The 22,804-nt window shown below is 62.1% G+C and overlaps 3 protein-coding genes across 6 annotated transcripts; 2 read left to right on the forward strand and 1 right to left on the reverse strand.

Annotated features, from left to right (window-relative positions):
* Nucleotides 1-1,826: 1,826 nt before the first annotated feature.
* On the reverse strand, nt 1,827-5,897 carry BABAM1 (BRISC and BRCA1 A complex member 1). Of its 4 annotated transcripts, none has more exons than XM_063161262.1 (9): nt 5,843-5,897; nt 4,994-5,326; nt 4,685-4,743; nt 4,289-4,409; nt 3,941-4,019; nt 3,653-3,677; nt 3,283-3,412; nt 2,757-2,843; nt 1,827-2,173 (listed from the first exon to the last, which is right to left on the reverse strand). In XM_063161262.1, the coding sequence occupies exons 2-9, from the start codon at nt 5,309-5,311 to the stop codon at nt 1,973-1,975; spliced, it is 1,020 nt and encodes a 339-aa protein (XP_063017332.1). In that variant the 5' UTR covers nt 5,312-5,326; nt 5,843-5,897; the 3' UTR covers nt 1,827-1,972. The 4 variants fall into 4 exon arrangements, with proteins under 4 accessions (XP_063017332.1, XP_063017333.1, XP_063017334.1 ...); XM_063161263.1 differs by having other exon boundaries at nt 4,994-5,352; nt 5,843-5,892; XM_063161264.1 differs by having other exon boundaries at nt 2,757-2,840; nt 4,994-5,438; nt 5,843-5,860.
* A 2,317-nt stretch (nt 5,898-8,214) lies between these two features.
* Nucleotides 8,215-15,483, forward strand: USHBP1 (USH1 protein network component harmonin binding protein 1). Its single transcript, XM_063161335.1, has 16 exons — nt 8,215-8,302; nt 8,362-8,531; nt 8,645-8,770; nt 8,872-9,072; nt 9,241-9,317; nt 9,423-9,603; nt 9,948-10,027; nt 10,081-10,530; nt 10,609-10,837; nt 10,944-11,171; nt 11,250-11,341; nt 11,540-11,781; nt 12,172-12,317; nt 14,192-14,330; nt 14,807-14,981; nt 15,282-15,483. The coding sequence occupies exons 1-16, from the start codon at nt 8,215-8,217 to the stop codon at nt 15,481-15,483; spliced, it is 2,826 nt and encodes a 941-aa protein (XP_063017405.1).
* Nucleotides 15,348-22,489, forward strand: NR2F6 (nuclear receptor subfamily 2 group F member 6). Its single transcript, XM_063161267.1, has 4 exons — nt 15,348-16,131; nt 19,194-19,288; nt 19,859-20,395; nt 21,060-22,489. Exons 1-4 carry the CDS (start codon nt 15,860-15,862, stop codon nt 21,332-21,334), a joined length of 1,179 nt encoding a protein of 392 aa, XP_063017337.1. The 5' UTR covers nt 15,348-15,859; the 3' UTR covers nt 21,335-22,489.
* The last annotated feature ends 315 nt before the right edge of the window (nt 22,490-22,804 follow it).

Raw genomic sequence — 22,804 nt, forward strand, 5'->3', positions numbered from 1 at the left:
CCCGGGAAACGGGGACATTTTCCAGCCTCTCCGGGCCATTGTTCAGCCGGATGAGCCCGAGAGGGGCGGCGGGACCCGGCTCTTCCTCCGGGCCCTTTCCCGGCTGCGACCACAGCTAAAAATACCCGGGAAGGACAAACCCAGGAGCTGCGGCCCCGCCGCTGCCTCGGGACCCGGTAATTACCGGGATGGAGCCGAGAACAGCGGCCCTGCCGGGAGCGGGACAGGCGGGACGGGCCGGGAGCCGCCAGGGCTCGGGTGTGGGGCGTTCCTGCAGGGAGGTGGCGGCTGTGCCCCACCAGGATGGAGTCGGGAGCATCTTTTTGGGGTGCTCTCTATTTGGGGTGTCCCTGCAGGGAGGTGGCGGCTGTGCCCCCCAGGTGGCTGTGCCTGTGTCCCAGCTCACCCTCCTGGCTGGAACTGGGAATTCTCCCAGGGATGGAGCAGCCTCCGGGCTTGGCCACTGGACAGGGAGGGAGGGACGGGGGACACTGCTGAGGAGACAGGGGATGTTGTCCCCAACCACTTTCCATCCCAAAGTGACCAAACACCTCCTTGTCCCCATCCCTCTGGCCACCTACTGGGACTGGAGACAGGTGTGAGGGGCTACTGAGGGAACAGGGAGTGTTGTCCCATTTTCCATCCTAAAGTGACCAAACCCTTCCTTGTACCCATCTCCCTGCCACCTTAGGGGACAGGGGACACTGCTGTGGGGACATGGGGTGCAGTCCCCATCCTCTTTGCCACTCCAAAGCGACCAAACCCGTCCTAGTCCCCATCCCTCCGGCCACCTGTGGAGACAGCGGACGCTGCTGAAGGGGCAGGGAGTGTTGTCCCCATCCCATTTTCCACCCTAAAGTGACCAAACCCCTCCTTGTCCCCATCCCTGCCACCTACCGTCCGCTGGCGGCAGGACACGAGGCTGGCATTGTCCCTGCTGCTGTCGCCCCGTGCCCGCGCCAGCTCCCGGCGCAGCGCGTCCCCGTCGCTCCGCAGCCGCTCCCGGTGCCGCTCCAGCTCGGCCAGGCGCGCCCCGAGCTCCCGGCTCTCGTTGGCCGCCCGCTCCCGGCAGCCGCGCAGCTTCCCCAGCGCCTCGGAGCGCCACAGCAGCAGCGCCACCGCCACTGTCACCGCCGCCACCAGCAGCAGCAGCGCCGCGCACAGCGCCAGCACCTTCAGCGTGGCCCGGGGCACCGCGGGGTCCATGGCGGGGGACAGCGGGAACAGGCGGGGGCCAGAGGGGGCAGGAGGGCACAGAGGAGACAGGAGGGGACAGACGGGGACGGGAGGACCCGCTCCGGCCGTGGCTGTGCCGGGATGTGGCAGTGGCACTGCTGGCGACACCGTAATTGTCGCGCGTGGGCCGAGGTTTGTGGCAGGTCAGGGCCCAGAATAGGTTTTTGTTTGTGCTGGACAGGGGACAGGGCTCTGCCCTAGCTGCAGAGACAAGCTGGGGTGGCCTCGGTGACCGCTGGGTCGCTGAGGTTCCCATCTGTCCCCAGCACGGAGCTCCGTGTCCCCTGCAGCGAGAGCGAGACAGGTTTGGCCAGGGCTTATTGGAAATGGGTTAAAAAATGAGGATTTGTGGAATGGCTGCGGCTCAGGGCAGCGTTGGCATGTCCCTGTCCCTCGTCCCTGTCCCCATCCCCTGTCCCCTCCCTACCCGTGCTGGCCAGAGGTGAATGGTCACTCCGGGATGTCCCCATGGAGCTGGGACAGAGGGACCCATACTGTCCGTAACCGTTTGTTTTTATTCTCTCCTATAGTCCTAAATCCCAGCTGTCCAAATCTGCATTCCTCTAATTACACTGCCGGCTTTAGAACCATTTCATTCCTATTCAACTTTTAATATTTTAAAAACGAGGGATTGGCGTTTTTCACAGGGTTGTCCCCTCAGGCGGTGGCATCGCCCTCGGGCCTGTCCCCTCAGAGAGTGGCGGGGCTGTCCCCTCTCTCGGGGCTGTCCCCCCTCTCAGCTGGCGGCCTCCCCCTCGGGGCTGTCCCCCTCGTCCAGCAGCCCGTAGTGCGCGTGGCTCTGGCACGGCCGCTGCAGGGGATGCGCCAGCAGCTTGGCCATGCAGTTGTGCAGCTCCAGCGCCGGCCCCGCCAGGGCCACCTCGTACTTGTAGTTGGTGCCTTTGGTGTCCAGGCTGCCGAAAAACCCGAACATGTCCTGGGGAGGGGACACACGGGGACATAAAGGGGTTAAATTTGGCTTGTCCTGATCTCAAATCCCGAGGAATTTCCTCTTTTTGTCCTCTAGATTTGTCCAAAAATTCCCCTGAAAATTCTGTGGTTTTGTCACCCCATTGTTGGTGATCCCCCAGGGTCCTTTGGCCTCCTAAATCCCCCACAAACCCATCCCATTCCCACCCCATTTTCCCCTAATCCTCCCATTGCCTGCTAAATCCCCCCCATTCCCACCCCATTTTCCTCTAAATCCTCCCATTCCCACCCCATTCCCCCTAAATTCCTCCATTTCCACCCCATTTCCCCCTTTTGTTACCCCAATCTCCCCCCCTCCCAAAATCCCACCCCCCTTTTTTCCCCAATTTCCCCCCAAAATCCCTCCCATTTCTCCTCCAAACCATCCCATTCCCACAAAAAAATGGAGGAATTTGGGGGATAAAGAAAATAAAAACAGAAAAACTGGGACAAATGAGGGAAAAAATGCGGGAATTTGGGGAGGGGGAAAGGGAGGATTTGGGGGAAAGAGAAGAATTGGGGGAAATTTGGGGGAATTTGTCCCCTTTTACCTTCCAGCTGCTCTCGTCTTCCTTTTCATCCACCCCGTTGTGGATGTAAACAACGTCGAAGAAGAAATAGGGGCACTGCAGCAGCTTCTGGGGGGAAAAGGGGGAATTTGGGGGCTTTGGGGGGAGATTTGGGGGCGTTGGGGGAGATTTGGGGTGGAAATGGTGAATTTTGCGGCTGGCACAGGGGGATTTTGGGGCTGGCATGGGGAGATCTGGGGTGGAAATGGGGGGATTTTGGGGGTGGCATGGGGGGATTTTGAGAGTGGAAATGGGGGAATTTTGGGGTTGGCACAGGGGGGATTTTGGGGTGTCCCAGACCTGGACGTGCTCGCCCCCACAGAAGGGGGGGATTTTGGGGTGGCATGGGCAGATTTTGCAGTGTCACAGGGGGGACTCTGGGGTGTCACAGGGGGGATTTTGGGGTGTCCCAGACCTGGACGTGCTCGCCCCCACAGAAGGGGGGGACTCTGGGGTGTCACAGGGGGGACTCTGGGTGTCACAGGGGGGATTTTGGGGTGTCCCAGACCTTGACGTGCTCGCCCCCACAGAAGTGGGGCTGGCAGCGCGGGCGCCCGAACACCAGGATGGTTCTGACCACGAAGGGCGGGGGGATGGTCTGGACGTTGTCGGTCACTGGCAGCTCCACCTTCTGCTGGCTGGGATGGGGACAGGACAGGGTGGCACCCACGGGGACAGAGACAGGGATGGGGTGGCACCCACAGAGTCAGGGTGGCACCCATGGGGACAGGACAGGGTGGCAGCCACAGGGACAGAGACAGGCGGCACCCCCGGGTCAGGGTGGCAGCCACAGGGACAGGGCTCAGGTGCCACCCCCCCCAGCACCCTCCAACCCCCCCAGCACCCCCAGAACATTCTGGAACCCCCCCAGTGCTCACATGAGGTTGAAGAGCCCATCCAGATCTGAGCTTGGAGTCAAGGCTGGTCCTGGCACCTGTGACACCCCCAGGGCCACCCCCAGGGCCACCGAGACACCTGTACCACCCCAGGGCCACCCCCAGGGCCACCCTGGCACCCAAGACACCCCAATGCCACACAAGGGACCCCAGTGGCACCCCGGTGACCCCGGCGGCAAAGAAGGGACCCCCCCTGGCACCCAGGACACCCAGGACCCCCTGATGCCACCCGGGTGGCACCCAGGACACCCCAGTGGCACGGCAGGATACTGAAGGACTGGCACACGACGGTGTCCAGGTCGTAGAGGCAGCTGCAAACCTCACGCGGGTCTGACGTGAACCCCGAGAGCTGCAGGGGCACCGGGCTGGCACTGGCCCTGTCTCCACCCTGTCCCCTGTGCCCAGCTCTGTGCCCACCCCTGTCCCCACCTCTGTGCCCGCCCCTGTGTCCCTCCCTGTCCCTTTGCCCATCCCTGTCCCTGTCCCCACCCTGTGCCCGTCCCCTCCTGGCACCCCAGGCCCCCTCTCCCTGTGCCCATCCCTGTCCTTGTCCCTGCCCGGTGCCCCCTGGCACCCCAGCCCCCCCGTCCACCCTGTGGCTGTGCCCGTGTCACCCACCCAGGTGGCATCATTGTTCACCACCACGAGGGCGAACTCGTGGCTTTTGTCGATTTTGTGTTTGGTCCTGACGAACATCTCGATCATCTTCTGGGCCACCGTCAGGGCGTTGCTGCGGCACCTGCGGGGCACGGGCTCAGGGCACCCGAGAAACCACAAAAACCCCAAATCACACAAACCCCACACACCACAAATCCCAGAGACACCACCAAGCCCTGCCCGGCACCCCAAAAACCACACAAATCCCAGAGACACCACAAGCCCTGCCCGGCACCCCAAAAACCACACAAATCCCACAGACACCACCAAGCCCTGCCCGGCACCCCAAACACACCACAAACCCCAGGAACCCACCCGGCACCCCAAAAACACCACCTGGCAGCCCGTGGCACTGACCCATTGAAGGACTCCAGTTTGGGCACTGCCATCTCCTCGGCCAGGTCCAGGCAGATGATCTGGCAGGGGGGCACAGCTGAGACCCCCGAGTGTCTCCAGGGACCCTCAGGGTGTCCCCAGTCCATCCCAGTCCCTCGCAATCCCCTCCCAGTCCACCCCAATTCCCCCCCCCCACCAATTCCCCCCCAGTCCCTCCCATTTCCCCCCAATCCCCTCCATCCCCCCCCGTCCATCCCAGTCACCCCCAATTCCCCCTCCCAACCCTTTCCAGTCCCTCCCAATCCCCCCCAGTCCCTCCCAGTCACTCACCACCTTCTCGGGGCAGTTGACCCGCGGTGTTCTGACGGTCACCTCGCCGTGCTGCCCGTGGCTGCCCGGGCCGTGCCAAGCCGTGCCAGGCTGCCCGGGGGGGCTGTGCCCGGCGCTGGCCGCCTCCCCCTCGCCCTCGCTGCGGTTCCCCGGGGCCTCTCCCCGGTTCCCCGGGGCCTCTCCCCGGCTGCCCACGCTGCCCGGCCCGCTCGGGGCTCGGTCCTCGGCGCCCTCGGGGTTGGAGCGGGTGCGGGGCCGAACATCTGGAACCTTCTCCTCCTCATCCTCGGCGGCGCTGCCCGGCTCCGACGTGTCCATCCCGAAACTGGGGGGCTGGCACCCCAAAACCGGGGGGGGTGCTGGAGTTAGCACCCCAAAATCATCGGTTTTGGGGGTGCTGTGGGGCTGGGACCCGAAACGTGGGGGTTCTCTGTGCCTGGGACCCCTAAAGTGGGGAAATTCCGGTGTGGCTGTAACCCCAAAATCAGGGGTGTCCGGTGTGGCTGTGACCCCAAACCCGGGGGGCTCTGGGGTGATCTCTGCGTGGGGAGGGGCTCCAAGGAGTGGAGGGTACGAGGGGCAGGGGCTCGGAGGAGTTTGGGGGGTCCCCCACTCACTTCCCTCCCCCTTGCAGCCCCCTCCCCACTCAGCCCCACTCTCGGACCCCCTTTCCCACGCCCCCCACCTTCCCACTCCCCTCCCCTGCCCAATTTCCCCGGCCCCACGCCCCCATCTCCTCCCTCCCTCCCTTCCCCATCCCCCCCCCCGCTCCTGTTCGCCCTCGACGCCCCAAAACTCCCCAAAACACCCCTGAACCCCCCAAAAGTCCCCCGAGCCCCCCGCGCTCACCGCTCGCTGACGCTCGGGCTCCGCCGGAAATGGCGCCGCGGGAGGGCTGATGGGAGTTGTAGTCCCTTTGGGTGCCCCGCCGCCACCATGGGGAGTACCCCCAGGCCCCGAACGCCTCCTCACGGCCCCGCCCCTTCACGCACCCCCTTCCCCACCTTTCTCCCGTTCGTGTTCGCCCCCTGAGCCCCCCAAAATCCCCCTGAGCTCCCCCAGAGCTCACCGCTCTGTTACGACCCCGTTCCGCCGGAAATGGCGCCGCGCGGAGGCTGCTGGGAGTTGTAGTCCCCCTCGACCTCCGGCAAAGCCCCGGAACACCGCCCCCTCCGCCCCACCAATGCCCCTCAAAACCGCGCTGCGTCTTTGCTCCACCCCAAACATCGTGTGAACTCCCCCGAACGGCTTCCTGCACCCCAAATATCCCCGTGCACCGTCCTTTGCACCCCAAGTACTCGTGTTTTACCCTAAATATTCATGTGCACCCCCAAAACTGCCTTCCGCACCCCAAATATCCATGTGCACCCCCCAAACATCCACCTGCACCCCAAATATCCACGTGCGCCCCAAATCCCCGTGTACCCCCCAGAACCACAGCCCGCACTCCAAATCCCCCTGCTCCACCCCAAACATCGTGTGAACGCCCCCGAACGGCTTCCTGCACCCCAAATATCCCCGTGCACCACCCTCTGTACCCCAAATGCTCGTTTTTTTCCCTAAATATCCATGTGCACCCTCAAAACTGCCTCCCGCACCCCAAATGTCCACGCGCACCCCCCAAACATCCGCCTGCGCCTCAAATATCGATGTCCGCACCCCATATACCCACCTGCACCCCAAAAACAGCATCCCCCCACTTCTCACAGCACCCCAAATCTCTCCCAGCACCCCCAAAAGCGTTTTGGGGTCCCCGTCCCTTTGCAGGGGGTGCTCTGTGGGGTGAGGGTGGCACCGGCCTGGCACCGGGGTGGGTGGGGGATTTGGGAGGGGGGTTTGGGGTTTTTGGGAGGTTTTTGAGGGGGGGTTGGGAGGGCGGCTGAGCACCCCAAAAGGCCCCGCTGTGCCCCCCAGGCGGAGCGGCTGAACGGTTAAAGGAAGAGGAAATCCCGGCAGGAACACGGCCGGGGCCGCAGGCGCTGCCCGAGCTACCGGAGGTGCCGCGGGACGGGAGGGGACCGGGCGAGAACGGTCCGGGGGGAACCGGGACGGAACGGGGGGAACTGGGACGGACCGGGGGGAACTGGGACAGAATGGGAACCGGGAGAGAACGGGAGGAACCGGGGGGGACCGGGAGAGAATGGGGGGAACCGGGACGGAAGGGGGGGAACCGGGACAGAATGAGAACTGGGACAGAACGGGGGGAACCTGGGGGGACCGGGAGAGAATGAGGGGAACCGGGATGGAACAGGGACGTGGGCGGAACTGGGACAGAATGGGGGGAACCGGGAGAGAACTGCAGCTCGGGGGGACTGGGACAGAACGGGGGAACTGGGACAGAACGGGGATGTGAGGGGAACCGGGAGAGAACGGGAACCTGGGGGGAATGGGGATAGAACAGGGAACCGGGAGACAGCGGGAACCGGGGGAGAACGGGAACTTTGGGGGACTGGGAGAGAACGGGAACCCCGGGATAGAGCGGGGTCTGCTGAGACCCTGCGGTGAAACTGGGACTTACTGGGAGCCTGGGTGTGGAGCCAGGACATCCCGGAGCCCCTGTGTGGAACCGGGACGTGTTGGGACCCTCCGAGTGGAACTGGGACGTGCTGGGAGCCACGGGCAGGACAATCCCGGACCGCGGGCATGGAGGAGGTGAGGGGCACTGTCCCTGCTGGGCACAGCGCGGGGCTGACCCCAAACGGGGCTGACCCCACCCGCTCCCGGGGCTCCCTGTGCCGCGCTCCGCGGTGGAATTCCCGCTCCGGGCACCGGGACGGGGCCGGTGGCCCAGCGGGCCGGGCTGGTGGCCGCAGCTCATCCCTGTGCCAGGAGAGCCCGGTAGGTGCCACCCGCCCTGCCCCCGGCGCTGAACGGGGCACGGGCACCCCCACGGGCACCCCGGCCCGGCCCTCGCGCCAGGAAGAGGAGGAGGATGCGGAGGAGGAGGATGAGGAGGATGAGGAGGACGTGGCCGGGGACATCGAGGACATCCCGCTGCTGGCAGGGGCGGCCCCGCGACAGCAGCGACGACAGCAGCGCCCCGCCAGGTACCGTCACCTGGAGAGCCACCCGCGGGGACACCGGGAGCGCGGGGACACCGGGAACGCGGGGACACCGGGACTGAGGAGACATTGAGACTAAGGAGACACCGGGACTGAGGGGACACCGGGAGCGAGGGGACACCGGGACATCACCATGCCCTTCCTCGCCCCGCAGGGAGGATGAGGACGGCTGGGAGGCCACCGCCACTGTCCCCACTGTCGCCGCTGCCAGCCCGGACGGTGAGCGCCGCCCCCCATGCCACCACAGGTGCCATCGCCGCTCTGTCCCTGCCCTGACGGCGACCGTGTCGCTGTCGCTGTCCCCAGCGCGCAGCCCGGATCTCTTCGAGCGCCTGCAGCACGCCGTGAGCTCCCTGGAGCGCGCCGCCTTCTGCCGCCGCCGGCAGCCCCCGGCGTGGCCGCCGCCCGCCCCGGCCTGGCACCGGGCGCTCCAGGTGAGCCTCGCCACGCCCGCGGTGCCCTCGGCGGCACGGCGGGTACGGACTGACCGGCCTGGCACGGGCAGAGCCTGCAGGAGCTGAGCCGGACACCGGGCTGGGCCCGCCGCTGCTGGCCGGAGGCGGCGGCGGGACCGGGGCTACCGGCGGAGGTGGCGGCGGCGGCGGCGAGGAACGCGAGCCTGCGGACAGCCCTGGGCCAGCGGGACGAGGAGCTGGGCCAGGCCACGACCGCCCTGCGGGCGCTGCGGGGCGAGCGGGAGCGCCTGCAGGGCCAGGTGGGTGCGGGACAGCGGGTGCCACCCTCGCGGTGTCCCCGGGTGCCACCGTCGGGGTGTCACCGCAGCGGTGGCGGTGCTGAGCCCCGTGTCCGGCTCAGGTGCGAGACCTGCGGGAGGCTCTGGCCAGGCTGGAGGAGCCGGGAGGGTCTGGCAGTGACACCCCTGGCGTCGGTGACATCCCCGGGACCGGTGACACCCCCGGGACAGGCGACGCCTCTGGGACTGGCGACGCCCCCAGAGTCGGTGACACTCCCGGGGTCGATGACACCCCCGGGCCCAGCAGCCCCCCGGGGCACCGGGTGAGTGCGGGGCTGGGGCACGGGGGAGTCCTGCCCTGGCATGGGGCTCTGGCGTCCCCTCCGCGCAATGTCACCCGGGGTGGTGGCGGTGCTCGGTCCCACGGGGTGCCGTCCCCTGGGATGACCCCCCCCGGGCCGCTCCCCTCCATGTTGCTTCCTCCCCTGCAGCCCCACGGCCCGCTGTCCCCCCAGCCCTCGGCGGGGCCGGGCCGGGAGCAGGAGGAGCGGCTGCCGCAGCTGCAGGGGTGAGTACCCCCCGAACCCCGAGTCCTCCCCAAATCCCGAGCCCAGAGTCCCCCGACCCCCCCTGGGGTCACTGAGGCACTGTCCCGGTGCCCGCGGGCCCGCAGGATGCTGGCGCGGCTGCAGGAGGTGAACCGGGAGCTGCTGGCGGCGCTGGGCGAGTGCAAGGGCGAGGCGGAGCGGCTGAGCATGGAGCTGGGGCGGCGGGAGGCGCGCTGCAGCGGGCTGCGGCTGGCACTGAGCTGCAGGTGGGACAGGGGACACGGGATGGGGACACAGGATGGGGACACGGGACAGGGGACAGGGATGGGGACAGCTCCACTGAGCTGCAGCGGGCTGCGGCTGGCACTGAGCTGCAGGTGGGACAGGGGACATGGGATGGGGACACGGGATGGGGACAGTTCCCTGAGACCCTCGGGATGGGGACCTGAATAGGGATAGGGGTGGGATGGGATGGGATTGATGGGATTGACTGCATGGGAACAGGGATCAAGATCGGGACTAGGATCAGAATCAGGATGGGGACTTGGGTGGGGATGAGGACAAGGATGAGGAATGGGAACAGGGACAGGGCTGGGGACGGGGATGGGGACAGGGCTGAGGACAGTCCTCCTGAGCCCCTTGTCCCCCAGCGAGCGCTGTGGGGGCGCCTACGTCGCCCTCCTGGACCTGTTGCGGGCAAAGGTGGCACCGGAGGGTGGCACCCGTGGGGGTGAGTGACAGCGGGGGGACACAGGGGGCTGGGGGAAACTGAGGGGTTATGAGGGGGGACGCTGGTGTGGTGGGGAGAATACTGGGAAGATTCTGGGAAGTTATCTGGGAGGATACTGGGGGGATACTGGGAATACTGGGAGGATACTGGGGAGCAATCAGGGAGGATGCCAATGGGATGTGTAAGGCCCACGTGTGGCAGTGGGGGATGCACGAGGGATACCGGGAGGTACTGGAAGGACTTCGGGGGGATGCAGGGAGCTTGTGGGGCATCCCAATGCCCCCCACACCACCTTGCGGGCACCCCTGGGCAGCGGCACTGCCCGCAACGTGCCCAGGAACCGCGGCGGAACCGAGCCCGGGCCACGAACCGGGACCTGGCCCCGCCACACCGGAACAGAGCCTGGACTGCGCACCCGGACCTGGCCTCGCCACACCGGAGCCCTCGGGGCCAGCGGAGCCAGACAGCCGTGAGCACCCCGCGGACAGCCCCGGGGCTCACAGGTACCGGGGGCGCGGGGGTCCCGGCGCTGAGCCCCCCCCGGGTGCCCCGTGCCCACCGCCGCCGTGCCCGCCCCGCAGGCCCCGGGGGATGGAGGAGGGAGCGCTGCGGGAGCTCATCCGGCGGCTCCGCGCCGAGCAGGCGGCGGTGGAGGGGTCCCTGCTGGACGCCGCCGAGCCCTCGGAGCCTCCCCCGGAGCGCGACCCCCGGGGCCGGGCGGAGCGGGCGCTGCGGGAAGCGCGGGCGCTGCTGCCCGGCTGGAGGCGGCCGGAGAAGGAGGAGCTGCTGCAGGAGCTGGCGGTGCTCAAGGTGGGGTTGGGATCCTTCCCTGGATCCCTTCATGGATCCCTCCCTGGCTTCCCTCCCCGGTGCCCCCTGTCTCCCCGGCCGTGCCTCAGTTTCCCCGCGGTGCCAGGAGGCGCTGGCGGAGCTGCGGACGCGGCTGCAGCTGGCTCAGAAGGAGAAGCGAGCCCTGGAGCTGCTGCTGGCCGCGCACGGGCCCCGCGAGGCCGCGCTGCGCCTCCTGCTGCGGGAACGGGAGCGGCACCGGGAGCGGCACCGGGAATGGGACCGGGAGCGGGACGGGCGGGACGGAGCCTCCGGCAGCAGCTCCGGCAGCAGCTCCGGCAGCAGCTCCGAGGAGGTAGGGATGGATCCCGTGGGGCCGTTCCCGGGATTTGGGGGATGCCGAGGGATGGGAGACAGCCGGAAATCTCTGCAGGAGGCGCGGATGGGGCGGGGGGCAACGATGGCCCCGGGAAACCCCCCGGACCCCGAGAGAACGAGGGAGGAACTGCTCCGGATTCGGGCCAGGTGAGGGATGGGAGCTGTGGGGGATTGGGAATTGTGTGGGGTCAGGAGCTGTGTGGGATCGGGAAATGTGTGGGGCTGGGAATTCTGTGGGGACAGGGAATGGTGTGGGGCTGGAATTGTGTGGGGTTGGGAATGGTGCTGGGCGGGCTGGTGGGGCGGGCTCGGGGTGGCCCTGGTGACACTGCCCCGTGTCCCCAGGACGGAGCAGCTGCGTGGCCGTGCCCAGGAGCTGGCGCTGGCCCTGGAGCGGGGCAGCGCTGCCAGCCGTGCCCAGCAGGGACACAGTGCCACCGTCACCCTGGAGCTCCTCCAGGCGCACAGGTCAGCACGGGCCGGGGTCCCTTGGGTGTCCCTGGGTCCTCCGGGTGTCCTGGGTCCCCTCGGTTCCCTCAGTCTCCCTGACTCCCTGGAAGCCCTGACTCCCCTCATCCCCCTGACTTCCTAAACCCCTGGCTCCCCCGATTCACTAAATCCCTAAATCCCAAAATTCACGGCTCCCCCTCATGCTCCCAGCTCTTCCAACTCCCTGACTCCCTAAATCCCCAGATCACGGGCTCCCCTGGATCTCCCAGCTCCCCTGACTCCTAAAATCCCTAAATCCCAAAAATCCCCGTCTCCCCCGATTCCCTGACTTCCTAAATCCCAAAACCTCCGGCTCCCCTGGATCCCCCTGCTCCCCCCAACTCCCTGAATCCCTAAATCCCAAAATCGCCCGACGCCCCAAACCCCCTGAGCTCCTCCCATTCCCCGGGTCCCTAAATCCCCAAACCCCCCAAACCCCCTGCTCCCCTTGGGTGCCCCCAATCCCCTGATGCCCCCGGTGCCCGCAGCTCGCTGGCCCTGGCGTACCGCGGGGCGCGGCGCAAGCAGGCGGAGCAGCTGCGGCGGCTGCAGGCGCGGGCGGCGGCGCTGCAGGGCCAGCACGGCCGCAGGGAGCGAGCCCTGGCCCGGACACTGCGGGAGCTGCAGCGAGGAGGCGAGACCTGCATCTAGGGAGCCCCGGAAATCCCTGGGGAAACTCGGAAATTCATGGGGAGCCCCGGAAATCCCGGGGAAATTCGGAAATCTATGGGGAAACTCGGAAACTATGGGGTCCGTGTCCAGTGTCTGTCCAGTGTCCGTGTCCGTGTCTGGGGGCCCGGCTGACCCCGGGGTCAGAGGTCAGGGCTTGGCTCCTTTTGAGATTCAAATTCGCTTTGTGCGGGGTCAGGGCCCTGTGACAGGCAGGGCCACCTCGGGGCTGGGGACAGCAGGGGACACGGCAGGTGGCACCAGGATATGGCAGGTGGCACCTGGCGTTGGCACGTCCCCCTGCCACGCCCCCCTGAGCCCGTGGCCACCGTGAGTCCCTGGTTGGTGCCTCAGTTTCCCCCTGGAAAGGTGGAGAAGTCAGGTCAGCCCTGGGGATTGTCCGGAGGTGTCACCGTCACCGCTCCTTGGGGTGACACTGGGCACATGGCGGGGGAAGGGGCAATGTGGGGACAGCGAGGCTTGAACGCCCAGAGTGGCTGAAAATCAGGGATTTGACCCCAAAATGCTCCATTTCACCCATGGGACATCGGGGGGGACGGATGGACAGAGGGATGGGGTGGAACCAGTCCAATCCTGATCCAATCCCAGTCCAATCCTGATCCGATCCCAGTTCAATCCCAGCCCAATCCCGATCCAATCCCAAATCCACACTGGGGATCCCCAGGTGATTTCCCCCACTGAAAAAAAATCCAGGATGATTTTTAGGATCTCTCCATCAAGGCCGGGTTTGTCCATTAGGAAGGAGCTGGGATGATTTTTGGGATCTTTTCCTGCTTTTCCACCATCCCCAACCCCATCCTTCACACCCCACCAGAACCCCAAACCATCCCGAAGCCTCTGGAGCTGCCGCTGACCCCAAAAAGCAGCCCGGAAAAACCTCGGAGCCTTCCTGGGGCCCTTTTGTGGGGCGGGAGCAGCAGAGCAGAGCGAGGAGGAGGAGGAGGGGTAGGAATGGGAATTATTCGGGAATTTGGGAATTCAGGAACTGGAATTCCTCTGGAGATCAAACATCAAAACAAACCCAGATCGGATTTACACCTTTGTTCCTGGATTGTTATTTTGGGGTATTTTGGGGGGTTTGGGTTGGTTTTTTTTCCAGAGAACCCAAGGCCACAAATCCCAGCCTGGCACAGGGGAAGGGTGGGGGTGACCCCACTGGGCCCGGATTGGGATCCCCCAAAACCCAGCCCCATTCCCAGCTGGGGTTCCCAGGGCTTGTCCCATGATCAGGGGAATTGGGATCCCCTAAATCCAGGGAACTGGGGCACCCCACTCTTGGGGACATTGGGGGGACAGGGGGACTCTGTGGATTGAGATCCCTCAAAAGCCAGCCCCATTCCCAGCTGGATTTTCCAGGGATTGTCCCATGATTTGGGGAACTGGGATCCTTTCAGAGCACCCTAAATCCAGGGAATTATGGCACCCCACTCTTGGGGACATTGTGGGGACAAGGGATTGGTGTGGATCTCCCAAAGCTGACCCCATTCCCAGCTGGATTTTCCAGGGGTTATACCATGATTTGTTTGGCTTTAGGATCAAACCTCTAAATCCAGGAAATTTGGGGTTTAATTCCATTTGTAGCCATCTCTGCTGCACCCCAATTCCAGGCTTAGCTTTGCTTTTCCCTAAATCCCGACCCAGAACCCGGATCAGGAACTCCAAGGTCGATCCCAGCCTGGCACCTTGGGGACACTGTGGCGTTTTTGGGGTCACTTCGGGGACTTTGCCCCGTAAGTGCCCGGGGCAGGGTGGGGTGCCGGGGTCAGGCACCTTTTCCCGCTGGGATTATCCCGATTATCCCGGGTTAATGATTCCCAGGAATCCCAGCACCCACCGGGAGACGGGTCCGACTGGATTGACCGCATTGCAGCCGCATTTATGGGGCCGCAGGACCTTTGGGGCCACGGGGACTTTATGGGGCTGCAGGGAACTTTGGGGCCATGGGGAGTTTATAGAGGTTTTTGGGGTCTCAGAACTTTATGGGGCCGCAGGGACCTTTTGGGGCCTTGGGGGTTTATGGGGCCATAGGATTTTGTCCTGGTGCAATGTGGGGCTCCCAGCACAACACCAGGCTCCCAGCTTGATGCTGGGATTCCAGCTACATCCTGTAATCCCAGTTCCAGTGCCAGGCTCCCAGTTTGACCCAGAATCCCAGTGATCCCATTTTGATCCCAGATTCTCAGTTCCGTGCTGGGATCCCGGTGCCACGTGGGGCTCCTGCCAGGCCCTCGCCTGGATCCCGGGATCTGTTTGATTTGGGATACCAGTGCCAGGCTCCCAGTCTGATCCCAGTTCCCCAGTCCCATCCCTTTTTCTCAGTTTGATCCTGGTTTCCCAGTCTGATCCCGGTTTCCTGGCCCCATCCCGGTTTCCCAGTTTGATCCCGGTTTCCCATTCCCATCCCGGTTTCCCATTCCCATCCCGGTTTCCCAGCGCTCCCGGTGCCGGCCGAGCCCCGGGCGTGCCCGAACGGCCGCGGGGGCCCGGGAGGGGCCCCGGCCGCCGCCTCCGGCGCCGAACCGCGCTCTCCATCCCCGCTCCCCTCGCTCCCGCCGGCCCCGCTGGCCGTTCCCGACCCGCGGGGCGCGGGGGGCGGGGAGCGGCCCCGGTGCGGCGGTGGCGGCAGCGGCGGGGCCGGGACCGGGGCAGGACCCGGGAGCGGAAGGGGAGGAGGCCGGGGAGGAGCATCCAGGGCGGCCACCGCGGCAGCGGCTGAACTTTGCTCTTTCACGGGAGGCGGGGAGAGCCCCGGGGCTCGGCGGAGCCGGTCCCGCCGCACCCGCACCCGCAGCCGCACCGGCACCGGGCTGCGAGCGGCGGCGGGGCCCGGAGAGCGGCGAGGGCGAACCGGGGCAGCGCCGCCTCCTTCCTCCTCCTCCTCCTCCTCTTCTCCTCCTCCTCCTTCCAGCCGGTGCCGCGGAGCGCAGGAGCCACCGGGGGCGGGAGCGGCCCCGCATGCGGCCGGTGCCCGCGGGGGGATGCGCCGCGCCCCGGCCCCGCCGCCGCCGCCGCCGCCGCAAACTTTCCGCGGGGCCGTGAACCGGCAGGAGGAGGAGGAGGAGGAGGAGAGCGACAAATCCCTGAGGGGGCGACCCCAAAAAAATCCCTAAAAAACTACCCCAAAAAGCGGAGCTTTTCCCAGCCGGCGGTTCCTCGGTAAAACTTACCGAACTCGGCGCGGGGAAGCACCGGGAGGGGAAGAACCGGGAGGGGAAGCACCGGGAGCAGAACCAGCACCGGGAGGGGAAGAACCGGGAGAAGAACCGTGAGGAAAAGAACCAGAGAGCAGAACCGTGAGAAGAACCGTGAGGAGAAGAACGGGGGGAAGAACCAGGAGCAGAAGCAGCACCGGGAGCAGAAGCACCGGGAGCAGAAGCAGCACCGGGCGGAGAAAAAGCACCGGGAGGAGAAAAAGCACCGGGAGGAGCAGCAGCACCGGCAGGCTCCGCTCGATGCGGCGCTGAGCCCCCGCGGCCCCGCGGAGCCATGGCCATGGTGGCCGGCGCTTGGGGCGAACCGAACGGTGGCGGAGCCGGTGGCACCGGGGGCGGCGGCGGCGGCGGAGCGGAGGAGGCGGCGTCCCCCGGCGGCGGCGGCAGCGACGCGGAGCACGGCGAGGAGGAGCGGCCCGGGGCCGGCGCGGACTGCGTGGTGTGCGGGGACAAATCCAGCGGGAAGCACTACGGCGTTTTCACCTGCGAGGGCTGCAAGAGCTTCTTCAAGCGCAGCATCCGCAGGAACCTCAGCTACACCTGCAGGTGACAGCGGGGGGACAGCGGGGGATCCCGGTTGGGGATGAGTTGGGGTCTCGGTGTGGTGGTGCTGGGGGTGTCCCAGTACAAACCAGTGGCTCTCAGTACAGCACGAGAGTCTCCCAGTACAAACCAGTGGCTCCCAGTGCAAATGAGGGGTCCCCAGTGCAGCTCGAAACGGCGCTCCCAGTTCAGCCCAGGGGCTCCCAGTTCAGCTGAGGTTTCCCCCCAATCCATCTCAGTATCCCCCAGCCCCGGCTGTCCCCATTCCCGGCATTCCAGGTCCATCTCCCGGCATTCCCAGTCCATCTCGGTCCATTCCCGGTCCATTCCGGTCCATCCCAGTGTTCCCGGCGCTCCCGGCGTTCCCGCGGTGCCCGTGAATCACCCCGGGCATGGCCGGGATCCAACGGGAACCGCGGGAATGCCGGGAGCACCGGGAACACCGGGATGGACCGGGAACACCGGCATCCAGCAGGGGCAGGATCCTCTGGAATACCGGGGACAGCAGTCCACCGGGATACCGGGAGCAGGGAGCCTCTGGAATTTCGGGATAATGGGAGCAGGGAGTCCCTGGAATTCCGGGATAATGGGAGCGGGGATCCTCTGGAATTCCAGGATAGTGGGAGCAGGAATCCCCTGGAATTCCAGGATCCGGGATCCCTGAGGAATCCAGGATGGGATCCCCAGGAAGTTCGGAGCTGCCAGAACCTCCAGGAATTCCCAGAGTTTGGAACGAGGGAGTTCCCAGGCTGCTCCCAGAGGGCAGAATTCCCAAATTTCTGAGGGTCCTCATTCCCTCATCCCGGCTCAGGGAGGGCTCTGGAATTTTTGGGAGGAGGGAAAAGGATTGGAAATCATCCAGGAGCCATTTGATCCAATCTTGGCAGGAGTCGGCTCCCGATCCTAAAAAATCCCGGATTTTGGGGAAAGTTCCCCTGAAATTATCCCAGATTTTTTTTTCCAGTTGATAAAACCACCAGGATAATTCCTAGAAGTTTTGGGAAAAGCTCCCAGAAATATCCCGGATTTTTCCCAATGAGCAAAATCATCTGGATGATCCCACCACAGCCTTGAAATTTCGGGAAAAGCTCCCCAAAACTCATCCCAGATTTCTCCCAATCCCAAGAGGAATTCCATCAACCCCTCCCCAGCTCCAGGAGTGGCTCGGACCAGAATTCCCAGCTGGAAAACCTTCCCAAAAAATCCTCCTGGATTTTTCCCAGTGGATAAAACCACCTGGGTAATTCCTTGGAATTTTGGGAAAAGCTCCCAAAATCATCCTGGATTTTTTTCCCAATGGATAAAAACACCTGATTAATTCCTTGGAATTTCGGGAAAAGCTCCGTAAATTCCTCCCGGATTTTTCCCAAGAGCCGAACCTTCCCCCAGCATCGGGAAAACCTTTCCCAAAAATCCCCCCTGGAGTTTTCCAGTGGGATAGGAGGCAGTGAGCTGGGAAATTTGGGAAGCTCCGAAAGGCCCGGGCTGTGCTAATGACTTAATTAGGGCGGGTAATTAGCGGGAGCGATAATTAAAGGCATTTTGAATATGCAAATGAGCTTGGGGCCGCTTTGGATTCCCAGAACAAAAGCGGGATCCTGGAGCTTTGTTCCTCTGGAAAAGCCAAAAATTCCCAAGTCACTTCCTGACTTTTGAAAAAAAAAAAAAAAAGGGAAATTTTTCCTTTTTGGATTCTGGCCTGTGCCGCCCCTGGAGCTGGGGAGGGATTGAGGGAATTCCTGCTGGGATTGGGAGAAATCTGAGATGAGTTTTGAGGAGCTTTTCTCAAAATTCCAAGGAATTACCCAGGTGGTTTTATCCACTGGGAAAAAATCCGGTACAATTTTTGGGAGCTTTTCCCAAAATTCCAAGGAATTGTCCTTGTGACTTTATCCACTGGAAAAATTCTGGGATAATTTTGGGAGCTTTTCCCAAAATTCCAAGGTTGTGGTGGGATCATCCAGGTGATTTTGCCCATTGGGAAAAATCTGGGATATTTCTGGGAGCTTTTCGCAAAATTCCACAGGCACAGTGGGTATTATCCAGGTGGTTTTATCCACTGGAGAAAAGAAATCCAGGATAATTTTGGGATCTTTTCCCAAAATTCCAAGAAATTATCCACTGGGGAAAAAATAATCCAGGATAATTTTGGAATCTTTTCCTGCTGCTCCCAGACCTTGGCGGCTCCCCTGGATGTTTTCATCACTGGAAAAAAATATTCTGGGACAATTCCTGTTTTTTCCCCAGTTCTTTGAGCCTTTCCTGGTCGTTTTCTGGGAATTCAGGCCTGGATGAAGACGTCAGGGCTGCTCCTGATCCTGCTTTTCATCGGGATCACGTTCCCGGCCGCGCCGGGGATGTTGAGGATGAATTAATTCTGTGTTGGGATTCTGGAAGGTTCTGTGGTGGGATTCCCGCGGCTCCAACCCCAGAATTCATCCCAAATTCTCTTTTCCCGCCCTGATTCCTACTGGGAAGGGATTTCCTGCTCTGGGATCAGCCTGGGAATGGGATCTGGGGGGGTTGGATGGGAGATTCCATGTGGGAATGGGAGACAGGAGCCCTTTTCCAGGGATTTTGGGAATTTTGGGATGAATCCATGGGCCAGGAGCCCTTTTCCAGGGATTTTGGGAATTTGAGGAATTTTGGGATGAATCCATCCTTTTGCAGGCTCTGAGGAATTTGGGGGGAATTCTCTCCCTTTATCCCAGAATCCTGTGGGATTTGGGGTCAACACTGCCTGAGGGATTTCAGGCCCAACCCCACAGGAAATTCCTGGAATTCCGTGGAATTCCTGGAGCTGCATCCATGGGCTCACCAACAATTAAATCCTAAAAACGTTTCCAGATGTGGCAGGGATCAGGATGAAAATCTAGTGGGATTTTTTGGGATCAGGATGAAAATACAATGGAATTTTTTGGTATCATCATGAAAAAAAACCCATCAGCAATGACCATTTCAACAAAATCCCATAAAAACTGGGGAATGGGCTCTGGGATTCCTGGGATGGATTTGGGTGGGCTGAAATTCCTGCTAATTCCGGCTGATCCCGATAATTCCCGCAGGTCCAACCGGGATTGCCAGATTGACCAACACCACCGGAACCAGTGCCAGTACTGCCGCCTCAAGAAGTGCTTCCGAGTGGGCATGAGGAAGGAAGGTAGGGAAAAAATTCCCAAGGAATCCAGGAATTCTGGGAATCCAAGGTTTTGGGGAAAAAAACCCTAATTCTTTCCTCTTTTTTGTGGATTTTTTTGGGGATTTTTGGGGGATCCTTGTGAGGTCAGGATGAAAATCCAGTGGGATTTTTTAGGATCAGGATGAAAATCCAGTGGGATTTTTTAGGATCAGGATGAAAATCCAGAAGGTTTCTTTGGTATTGGGATGAAGATCCAGTAGGACCTGATTGGGGTCAGGATGAAGATCCAGTAGGATCCATGTGGGATCAGGATAAAAATCTGGTGGGATTTTTTTGGGATCGGGATGAAAACCCTGTAGGATCCATGCTGGATCAGGATGAAGATCCAGTAGGATCTGTGTGGGATCAGGATGAAAATCTGGTGGGATCTTTTGGGTTTACCATGCAAACCCAGTAGGATCCATGTGGGATCAGGATGAAGATCCATATGGGGTTGGGATAAGAATGTGGTGGGATTTTTTGGATTGGGATGAAAATCTAATGGGACTTTTTGTGCTCACCATGAAAACCCCAACCTTCCTCCCCCTCCAGCCGTGCAGCGGGGCCGAATTCCCCCCAGCCACTCCAGCAGCAGCCCCAATCCCCTCCCAGCTGGCGACTTCTTCAACGGGCAGCCGGTGTCGGAGCTGATCTCGCAGCTGCTGCGCGCCGAACCCTACCCGGCGGCGCGCTACGGCTCGCAGTACGCGCAGCAGCAGCAGCCGCCGGGCAGCGTCATGGGCATCGACAACATCTGCGAGCTGGCCGCCCGCCTGCTCTTCAGCACGGTGGAGTGGGCGCGGAACATCCCCTTCTTCCCCGAGCTGCCCGTGTCTGACCAGGTGGCCCTGCTGCGGCTGAGCTGGAGCGAGCTGTTCGTGCTGAACGCGGCGCAGTCGGCGCTGCCGCTGCACATGGCGCCGCTGCTGGCGGCCGCCGGCTTCCATGCCTCGCCCATGTCGGCAGAGAGGGTGGTGGCCTTCATGGATCAGATCCGGGTCTTCCAGGAGCAGGTGGAGAAGCTCAACCGGCTGCAGGTGGACTCGGCCGAGTACAGCTGCCTCAAGGCCATTGCCCTCTTCACACCCGGTGAGGGGCTGGGGGCGGGTGGGAGGGACTGGGGTTTTCCTGAGGGTTTTTGGGGTTGGGGATGGGTAGGGAGAGGTTGTTCTGAGGGTTTTTCTGAGGGTTTGGGGGTTCTGGGAGTGAGTAAGGAGAGGTTTTCCTTTGTTTATCCAAGAGCTGGTGGTTGGGTCCATCTGAAGTTGGGAATGAACAGGGAAAGGTTTTTGCGGGTTTTTCTGAGGGTTTGGGGACTTGAGATATTGAAAGATTCCTGATGGATTTGGGGATATTCCCTATAAATTTCAGGATATTTCTTTAAATTTTGGGATATTCCAAATGGATTTTGAGATATTGGATTTTGGGATATTCCCAATAGATTTTGAGAGATTCCAAATGGATTTTGGGAGATTGGATCTGAGGATATTCCCAATGGATTTGGGAATACTGCCTTTTGGGATATTCCCTTGGGGATATTCCCAATGGATTTGAGGTTTTTCCGAATGGATTTGGAGATATCCCCAGTGGGTTTTGTGATATTGGATTTTCGGCTGTTTCCAATGGATTTGGGGTTATTCCCAATGGATTCAGGGATATTCCCAATGGATTTTGGGGATATTGAATTTGGGGACATTCCCAACAGATTCCATGCCACCCCCCACACATCGAAACCCTCTCTGTTCCCTGGCAGACGCCTGCGGGCTGTCGGACCCGGCGCACGTGGAGACGCTGCAGGAGAAGGCGCAGGTGGCGCTGACCGAGTACGAGCGCTCACAGTTCCCGTCGCAGCCGCAGCGCTTCGGGCGGCTCCTGCTGCGGCTGCCCGCGCTGCGCGCCGTGCCCGCCGCCCTCATCTCACAGCTCTTCTTCATGCGCCTGGTGGGCAAGACACCCATCGAGACCCTGATCCGCGACATGCTGCTGTCCGGCAGCACCTTCAACTGGCCCTACGGCGCCGGGCAGTAGGGACGGATGGACGCACGGACGGACAGCAGGATGGATGGACGGACGCACGGACAGATGGGCAGTGGGACAGATGGATGTACTGCGGGACGGATGGACAGCGGGACAAGCCAGACAGCAGGACAGATGGATAGTGGGATGGGCCGGAGAACAAGATGGGCCGGACAATGGGATGGGCCTGAAAATGGGATGGGCCAGATAATGGGACAGGGCGGACAGCAGGACGGACGGACAGCAGGACAGGCCAGAGAGCAGAACACATGGACAGGGGGATGGGCCAGAGAACGAGACAGGCGGGACAATGGGATGGGCCAGACAATGGGATGGGCTGGACAGCGGGATGGACGGACAACAGGACAGGCTGTACAATGGGACAGACTGGACAACGGGATGGGCCAGATAGTAGGGACAGGCTGGACAGTGGGATGGGCTGGACAATGGGCCAGACAGACAGCAGGATGGGCCAGACAGCAGAATGGGCCAGAGAACAGAACGGACACTCCCCAGGAAGGGGATTGGGATTCTCCGCAATGCCAGCAGCTCCTGGCCCTGCCGGAACGGGGGTGCACCCTTGTGGGTTGTGCCTGCAGAGTTGTGGGGTTGGCACCAAAAGTTTTGGGGCCTGGCATTGTCACAGGAATTTTTGAGGTTCTACTATTGTCCCAAAAAGTTTTGGGATATTGAGGTTGTCCCCAGAAGAGATCCCAGTGTTGTCCCAAAAAGTTTTGGGGTCGTGGAGTTTTCACCAAAGGTTTTGGGGTCCTGGTGTTGTCCAAAAACTTTTGAGGTCCTGGCATTGTCCTCAAAAGTTTTGGGGTCCTGATGTTGTCACCAAAAGTTTTGGGGACCTGAGGTTGTCCCCATAAGTTTTGGGGTCCTGGTGTTGTCTCCAAAAGAGCTCCCAGTGTTGTCCCAAATAGCTCTGGGGCCCTGCCCTTGTCCCCAGGCTGTCCCCAAAGATGGAGGGGACACACAAGGGACACAGACCCCCCCCCCCCCCCCCCGGGACTGTCTCCCCCCAGCTGGCACCAGGATGAGCCAAGATTTGGGACTTCAGGATTTGGGATTTTGGGATTCTGGGACCATACCCGGCTGATGGAATCCTCGCTCCGCCATATAAACTCATTAATTAATGCCAATTAAAGATGTTTCCTACAACTCCGGTGGTCTGGAATGAGCCAAGATTTGGGATTTTGGGATTTGGGATTTCAGGATTTCGGGATTTCAGGATTTTGGGATTTCAGGATTTTGGGATTCCAGGACTATTCACTGATTGGAATCCTCACTACGCTATATAAACCCATTAACTAACGCCAATTAAAGACATTTCCTGCAATCCCAGGGACTGGATTTGGGATACAGCAGAAAAATTGGAACTGAGGAGATCAAACCCACCCCAAAAATAGGGAACATTCCATAAAAATCCTGAAATTGGGAATTTTTTTTTGGGTTGGGGGAATTGGGGATTTCAGG

Source organism: Melospiza melodia, chromosome 7 (genome assembly GCF_035770615.1).
Source record: "Melospiza melodia melodia isolate bMelMel2 chromosome 7, bMelMel2.pri, whole genome shotgun sequence".
NCBI classification, from domain to species: domain Eukaryota; kingdom Metazoa; phylum Chordata; class Aves; order Passeriformes; family Passerellidae; genus Melospiza; species Melospiza melodia.

Coding starts and splice junctions, on each gene's coding strand:
- BABAM1 (XM_063161262.1), bottom strand. CDS start 5,311: ATGGACACGTCGGAGCCGGGCAGCGCCGCCGAGGATGAGGAGGAGAAG. Junction 4,744..4,993: donor TCAACTGCCCCGAGAAGGTG/GTGAGTGACTGG, acceptor CCCCCCTGCCAG/ATCATCTGCCTGGACCTGGC. Junction 4,410..4,684: donor AAACTGGAGTCCTTCAATGG/GTCAGTGCCACG, acceptor CGTGCCCCGCAG/GTGCCGCAGCAACGCCCTGA.
- USHBP1 (XM_063161335.1), top strand. CDS start 8,215: ATGAGGACGGCTGGGAGGCCACCGCCACTGTCCCCACTGTCGCCGCTG. Junction 8,771..8,871: donor GGGAGCGCCTGCAGGGCCAG/GTGGGTGCGGGA, acceptor TGTCCGGCTCAG/GTGCGAGACCTGCGGGAGGC. Junction 14,331..14,806: donor GCCATGGGGAGTTTATAGAG/GTTTTTGGGGTC, acceptor CCGGTTTCCCAG/CGCTCCCGGTGCCGGCCGAG.
- NR2F6 (XM_063161267.1), top strand. CDS start 15,860: ATGGCCATGGTGGCCGGCGCTTGGGGCGAACCGAACGGTGGCGGAGCC. Junction 16,132..19,193: donor AACCTCAGCTACACCTGCAG/GTGACAGCGGGG, acceptor TAATTCCCGCAG/GTCCAACCGGGATTGCCAGA. Junction 19,289..19,858: donor AGTGGGCATGAGGAAGGAAG/GTAGGGAAAAAA, acceptor CTCCCCCTCCAG/CCGTGCAGCGGGGCCGAATT.